Source organism: Lolium perenne, chromosome 4, assembly GCF_019359855.2.
Source record: "Lolium perenne isolate Kyuss_39 chromosome 4, Kyuss_2.0, whole genome shotgun sequence".
Lineage (NCBI taxonomy): Eukaryota > Viridiplantae > Streptophyta > Magnoliopsida > Poales > Poaceae > Lolium > Lolium perenne.
The window spans coordinates 86,841,858-86,848,971 of NC_067247.2; the positions used below are offsets into that span (position 1 = coordinate 86,841,858).

At 48.6% G+C, this 7,114-nt stretch overlaps 2 protein-coding genes across 2 annotated transcripts; one reads left to right on the plus strand and one right to left on the minus strand.

Moving 5' to 3' along the window:
* The first annotated feature begins 2,170 nt into the window (after positions 1–2,170).
* LOC127293205 (homologous-pairing protein 2 homolog) lies at positions 2,171–4,779 on the plus strand. Its single transcript, XM_051322775.2, has 6 exons — positions 2,171–2,328; positions 2,478–2,503; positions 3,458–3,725; positions 3,822–3,892; positions 3,978–4,166; positions 4,382–4,779. Exons 1-6 carry the CDS (start codon positions 2,301–2,303, stop codon positions 4,481–4,483), a joined length of 684 nt encoding a protein of 227 aa, XP_051178735.1. The 5' UTR covers positions 2,171–2,300; the 3' UTR covers positions 4,484–4,779.
* Positions 4,780–5,341: 562 nt separating this feature from the next.
* LOC127293206 (uncharacterized) lies at positions 5,342–6,746 on the minus strand. The gene has a single exon (XM_051322776.2). It carries the CDS (start codon positions 6,513–6,515, stop codon positions 5,592–5,594), a length of 924 nt encoding a protein of 307 aa, XP_051178736.1. The 5' UTR covers positions 6,516–6,746; the 3' UTR covers positions 5,342–5,591.
* Between the last annotated feature and the right edge of the window lie 368 nt (positions 6,747–7,114).

A 7,114-nucleotide genomic window follows, 5' to 3' on the forward strand; every position in this document is an offset into this window, starting at 1 on the left:
ACCGGGGCGGCGGTTCCCGACCTCAACCGGACGCCTAGAAGCGGTGACTCATGCCCGGGAGCGACACAGAAGACGCGCCAGGTGCCGGAGGAGAGCATGCCGCAGCCCCGCATCCTGTTCGACGAAATGGCACCGCCTGCCCCGACGATGGACGACCCGGTACGTGAGCTCTGTCAATGTGTGCGAGTGCCCTGTATCATGCGTCTGATGTCCGGTCGTTCGTAGGACTATTGGAAGGACCGCCATGATTCAGACATCCAGGAAATTATCTACGGCGGCGGCTTCGTTCGCGATGGTCGGGCCTGGACAGGCGCGCATGATGCGGAGTACATTGAGACCGCACGGCTGTTCGGCACCCAGCAGACGCAAGAAGGTCGCAGCTGCCATCTACCAGAACCTCGCCAAGGAGGTCCTCGATGTCCAAAGGCTGGACATCGAGGCAAAAAAGGCAGACGCCAAGGCCAAATTGCGTGCAAAAGACACAAGGATCATGCTTGCCGACTTGAGCGGCGTCAACGACGACACCAGGGCATGGTTCATGAAGAGGCGCGCCGAAATCCGCGCGCGAGACGCCTGATCGTCGGCGCCATGTGCCCAGCACCTTGGCCTCCTTTTGGACTTTTTTTTATTGCTGTTCAGGCCTTGTTGTGCCCCTTTTAGTCCACTTTGCGCCGTACGAGCTGCAAAGTGTGATGAACTTGTTTCAGCCCTTAATTTGCGGCTGTAATTTCATGCAAAGTCGGCGCTATTTCATGTTTTTTGAATTCTGGCCTGCGCCCAAAATGCGTCGCGCCGCTGGAGCCAACCCCAGACGCAAACGGACACACGACCATTTTCCCGTCCGGCAGGCGACGCAAACGGACGCCCGCGGATAATTTGGGCGTCCGAAATGCGTCGCGCTGCTGGAGATGCCCTAAGAAGCATAGGCCATTTGTGGATGAGCTTAAGACAAAAGAACTAGGAGGATTTGATGTCTTTGTTGCTCTGAAATTAACATAAGTTGATGTATTGAAATTGTTGGTAGACCATAAAAAATAATTATAAGTTGTGACAGACAAAAAAAAATTGTGCCAGAAACAAAAAAGAAATTACATTGTAGCACAAAAGCGAATTGACTTGCATGGAAACCAATGTTTGGTACTCTGCACTGAAGATGAAGTTCCGCGTTATTAATCCGTGTAGCAAATAAAACCGCAATCAGACATTTCTATGGTGGATCCCAAACCAGCACCATGAAGAATTTCACTCGGTTGCTGCGATGTACATAGTACCCCCATTATGTATAAATTAACAGCTTCCCTTTGTAATACTATTATTTTAGTTCTCGAGGAATCATATAAGCAAAGGCAACGGGCTTTTGCAAATCTACCATTCGTGTATTCATAACTATGAATATAAATACACTGTCTAGTCTCTTTTCATCAGTTCGGACTTTTGATTTACTACCTCCGTTTCAAGAAATAAGGCGCACTCGTATTCTAAGACGAACTTTGACCATAAAAATTAAGTAACAAAATCTTGATTATATTATATTTAATTAGTATCGTTGGATTCGTATTTAAAAGCACTTTTTAATGATACTAATTTTATACAAATAATCTTTATCTATTTAAAGTAATTATTGGTCAAACAAAAAGCTCGTAAAACGAGAACGCCTTATTCCTTGAAACGGAGGTAGTAATTGGCTAGTGCAATAATCTTTCAATAACTATGAATATGGACTGTATAGACTTTCTTTCTGCGATGAGTCGAGAGGTTGATGGTGAGGTTAGGACTGAAGGGGGAGGCTTGCGTGTATATACGTGAACGTGACTGCCAAGAAAATGCATTGACGATCTCGTGATATTAAAGTATGGTCGGTTTCTTTTTATACAAAACATCACGAAGTTACAGTATGGTAGGTGGACTGACATGATGTACTTTTTTGTTTTCTGAATCTGCCTGGACATGTTGTTTTTTTTAAAACCCTCCAAGCCTGGACATGTAAAGCCGACAGAGAACATCAAATCCTCAGTCTCGCTGTATTGGGCTTCTCCAGAGCTCCATGCTTTTGGGCTTTCCTGGAGGCCACCGAAGGCCTACACCCATGGCGCGCAAGCCGGGGATTTTGGCGGGAAATCGACATGTCAGTAAGCATCGCGGGCCCGGTCTGTCAGTGACCTGCATCACAGTAGAGGCCAAACCCTCGTTCCCTTCCCCGTCTTCTCCCCCACTTTTCCCCATCACCTCCTTCCCTTCAGCCACGAACAGCAGCAGGTCGGCGGCGGCGCGGCGAAGCAGGCGGCGCGTGAGAGGACGCAATGCCGCCTAAATCGGACAGCGTCGAAGGTATGCGCCCCCTGCTTCCATCAAATCCAAATTCCTAATTTGAGCAGCCCCGCCGAATCTCTCCCCCGATTTCACCCATTCTTTGCTCGGCCTTATCGGTGCATCCAGTGATCCTGGTCCTTATACTCCTCTATCGGTTTCCTATGCAGGAATCGTCCTCAACTTCGTCAACGAGGTAATTGCCCCCTCGGGCCTCGGCTAAAGCCCTCACCCTTATCCCCCAAATTGGCTGCTTCCGCTTAGGTTTCAGCTTTGCCGTACTCGCACGATGGGGATTGGGAGTTTTCTCTTCCGTTATTATGCATCCTGTGGGATTTTGTCCCGCGTGAAAAATATTAATAAGCTTTAGCAGGGTTGGCTCGTTCTATACCAATCGACGGTAGGTAGGATCTGCCTCGGTATTGATTCGACATATTAAGATGATGATTAATTGCGCGGAGGTTCGTGGTAACAGCAGCATGCCCTTTGATTTATGCTGGTTGTCATCCATACTTGCTTTGTGATATACAACCTGGACAATCCTGTGTTGTGTTTAAAAAGCACAATCTTCAGTCTAGATAACTGATATATGCCCATTTCATTATTCTGTTTATTATAGGGGTTGACAGAACTCCAGATGACTGAACTCCATTTGAAGTGTTTCCTCTCTAATTAACTTTGTCCTCTGAATTTAGCAGTTGTCTAAAAGAATCCTCTGAGGCTAACTATGACTGGAAAAAAAAAGTCACTTCTAGTGCTTACAAATGGAGACACTAGTATTTCCAGATCAGTTTTGTGGTCTTCAGTATAGGCTGTTGTTATGTATCAGGAAGGTTTAATAATTGTATGCATCTTAAGCGGCAGCGCATTGCTGCATAAGTTAGCATTACCAGGATTAGTTTTACAGTAGTGTTCCCTCTCCGGCACTGCTCTAACATTAATTTGGTTATGACCAACTAAGAGTGTTATATTTGTAAAAGGAGTTGTATGTTGTGCTTGGTCTTTATGCAGAATATCAAAATTTGCACAAAGTGGTCAGTGTAGATGATTTCATTCTGTCCCCACTCTATATTCAGTACCATAGTCCATAGCTCCATTTTTTACCTTGCTAGGCGTTAATGTTGAGTTGACTATTGCTATGTTTCTGCAGCAAAACAGGCCATTGAATTCTCAGAATGCAGCTGATGCACTACAGAAGTTCAGTCTTAAGAAGACTGCGGTGCAAAAGGCACTGGATGCATTGGCTGAAAGTGCTCAGATATCCTTCAAGGAGTATGGCAAGCAGAAAATCTACCTTGCTCGGCAAGATCAGTTCGACATTCCAAATGGGGAAGAACTTGAGCAGATGAAGAAAGCAAATACCAAGCTGCAGGAAGAAATCGCAGAGCAAAAGAAAATTACTAGTGAGGTCGAATCTGGTAAGTTCCGTTTGGTGCCAACTGCCATGCTCTTTGTGATCTTTCTTTATGCAGTATACAATTATTAGGATCTAATAAGTACTAATCTTATTGCAGAGATAAAATCTCTGCAGTCAAACTTGACATTGGAAGAGATCAGGTCAAAGGAGGCTATATTGCAAAGTGAAGTATGTGCATGTTTATATGTTTCATAGTGTACATAAGTGTGTGTTTGCTCAACCTAGTTTAACAGCAGACCTCATGTTTATGCAGGTCCAGGAAATGGAAGAAAAATTAAATAAACTGCAGAGTGGTGTGATCTTGGTGAAGCCTGAAGACAAGAAGATAATTGAAGAGTCCTTCTCTGAGAGAGTTACCCAGTGGAGAAAGAGAAAGAGGATGTTCAAGGAGCTATGGGATAATATTACTGAGAACAGCCCCAAAGATCAGAAGGAATTTAAGGTTCTTGGTGCCCCTTTTTGTTTTACCCTTTCACACCTTATTTATGCATATAAGCTTCTATTAATTTGAGCATTGGAATTGCAGACTGTAGTTGGTAGTTGTTTCGTTCAGTTGTTGTCAGTCAGTTAACTCTAATTCGCCAAAAAAAAATTAACTCTATTTTGCTGTCAACCTACAAGCCACATCTAATTGATGAATTTTATCTGTCTGTGCAGGAAGAACTTGGTCTTGAGTATGATGAAGATGTTGATGTGACCATCCAACCGTACAGTGAAATGCTGGCGAGTCTCAACAAAAGGAGAAAGGTTTCTCGCTGATAATGTAGCATGATAGTATGTCAGATCAGATGTATGTCACATCAGTTTTATCAGCCAAACAGCTCCATGGTGTTGCTAGTTTCTTAGGCAGGGTCTTCGTTTTAGACTTGTAGTTGGTCCAGTCACATGTTGTTGCCTGCTGATAACATATGTCTGCTCCGAGCACACTAGCTGGTAGCCTAACTTATTGTTTATCTCACAAGTATTGAGGGTTGCAGCATGTTTTCGAGCCAGCCGTGTAACAGAAATTCTTCATCGTCTTTAATCTATCTAGAAACCAGGCATCTTACAGAAAATATATATGCTTATGGTATTTTTTGGCTCTGCTGGGTGAGAAATATGAATCCAATTGATATTTTACTTTCCCATTTTTGTATCTACATTACCAAATCAACAATGAGAATCTGCACCATATTAGTGTGAAAGCTGAACTAGTAAACAGTATTACGAGATCAAGAAACCATCTCTGCTATTGACATATATGGCTCCAGCTAAATTGCTGAAGTCGGCTGTTTGACCTGACTGAAGCCGGCCTGCTCCTGGCAAATCCTCGCCATGGTGGAAGGTCTGGACATCGTTGTTGTTGTTTATTGTAGTTGGGCTTGACAGATGACGTTGTCTGCTGATAAGATTTCTGCTCTAAGTACTCGCTGTCAGCTTAACTTATGGCTTATCTCACAAAGTAATGTTGTTTGCAGCATGTTTTCCAGTCAGGCGTGTAACAGAAGGTATTCATCACTTGAATATATCAAGTCATCTTTCTGACAATATATGATTGGCTTTAAAAAAAATCAAAATGGGTCATCCCAGCCTCGGCATCATTCGATGCATACGGCTTTTTATTGGAGCAGTAAAAAGTATGAGAAGTTGGCTTTTTCACTGCTGAATCGGATTAATATTTACATTTGCAATTTCCTGTTTACTTCGCAATTCGCATACAGAAAATTAATGATGAAAAATCTGCAATATATAACTGCAACTGGTACTAAGAAAGAACAATATAACGAGATCAAGAAACCATCTCTGGTGATCTCCAAAAAAAAAAAAAAAAAAAAAAAAAAAACCATCTCTGGTATTGCCATGTGGCTGCAGCTAGTAAAGTAAACTGCTAGAGCCCTCTGTTTGTCCTGACCGAAGCCGGCCTGCTCCTGGGCAGATCCTCGCCACGGTGTGGCACCTCGTCGTCGGCGTGCGTCCTCCTGTGCCTGTCGTCGTCGGGGCTCCCGGAGCCGGCTCGCGAGAGCTCGATGGCGGCCTTGGCGGCAGCGGCCGCCGTGGCCGCCGACTCGAACGCGGCCTGCGCGGCCGCCTCCACGTCCTTGAACGTCAGCAGCGCGTGGGCAGAGACGTCGTCGTGGTCGTCGGCTCGCGGCGTGGGGCGGCGCCTCTGGTCTTCCATGTCATTCGCACGTGGGGCAGAGACTTTGGCGGAGATGACGGGGTCCTGGTGGTAGGAGGCGTTGTGGTTGTGGAGGCGCACGGGGATCTCCTTCTCGGCGCCGATCTCAAGCAGCACCATCTGCCTGCTCTCCAGAGACGGCTGCTTGGTCGACAGCTTCTGCACGACCTTGGTATCGATCCCGCACCCGCTGCGCAGCTCCGCGGCGTCGGCCACGAAGCCCCTGCCGAATTTCGCGGCGAGGAGCGCGCGCACCTCCTGCAGCTCGGGGAGGTCCCCGAGCCTGGCGGCCGCGTAGACCAGCCCCGCCGCCGCCTCCCGCAGCTCCTCGGGGCACTCGCGCTGCGCGTCGACCAGGGCGCTCCGGTCGGCCAGGAGGGTGCAGTAGGAGTCGAGCGCGTCGAGGACGTCGAGCGTGTTCTGCTCGCGGAGGACCTGGTCGGCGCGCTGCAGGGCGCGGTCCGGGTGGCCGAGCCGGAGCAGCTGCTCCACGTCGCCGCGCGCCTGCGCCAGGCGCACCTGCCGGTGCGCCCGCACGACGGCGATCCGCTTGGCGGCGAGGCCGAGGAGGGATTTGAGGCGCGCCGTCTGCTTCGTGGTCCGGCCCAGCAGCACGTCCAGCGTCCTCCCCATGGCGATGGCGGGCGTTCGGCAGGCAACCGCGGTTGTGGCTGGGCGGCGGTGGAGTGCGGAGTGCGTGCCGGGAGCTGGCGGTTTTGGGTCGGTGTTTTATAGTGGTGGCGGGGCCGCGTGAGCTAGGGCGTGGCGCTGGCGCGGCGGGGAGGTGTGAATTGGAAGGCGGCGAATTAAGGAAGGAGCGAGTAGGAATTAATCGCGCGGGAGCGGGTTACTTGCGGTTGTGGAGATGGGTCCGTTTGCTTTGTGGCGAAGGCGAGGCCGACGTGCATTTAAACGGTCCGAGGGAGACAAGACGCGTGAGGGGCGAGACCGTTTCCGTTCGGCCGGGGCGCACCGGACCAAGACCAAGGACATGGATACCGACCGGCGGGGCGGCGGGCGAGACCAGTCTCGTGCTCGGACTTACACGTGTGCCGCGCGCGGTCCTAGGGAGGATTTTGTTCAAGGAAAAAAAATTACTCCCTCCGATTCTCATTGTATAGGGCGCCTTTAGTAGGCTGCATGCTCCTTGGCTCACATCAGCCCAGTTTTTTTCGGCTTTTTTGGTTACCTGATCGACGCCGCGCGCGTTCTTATAGGAACCGGTTCTCAAA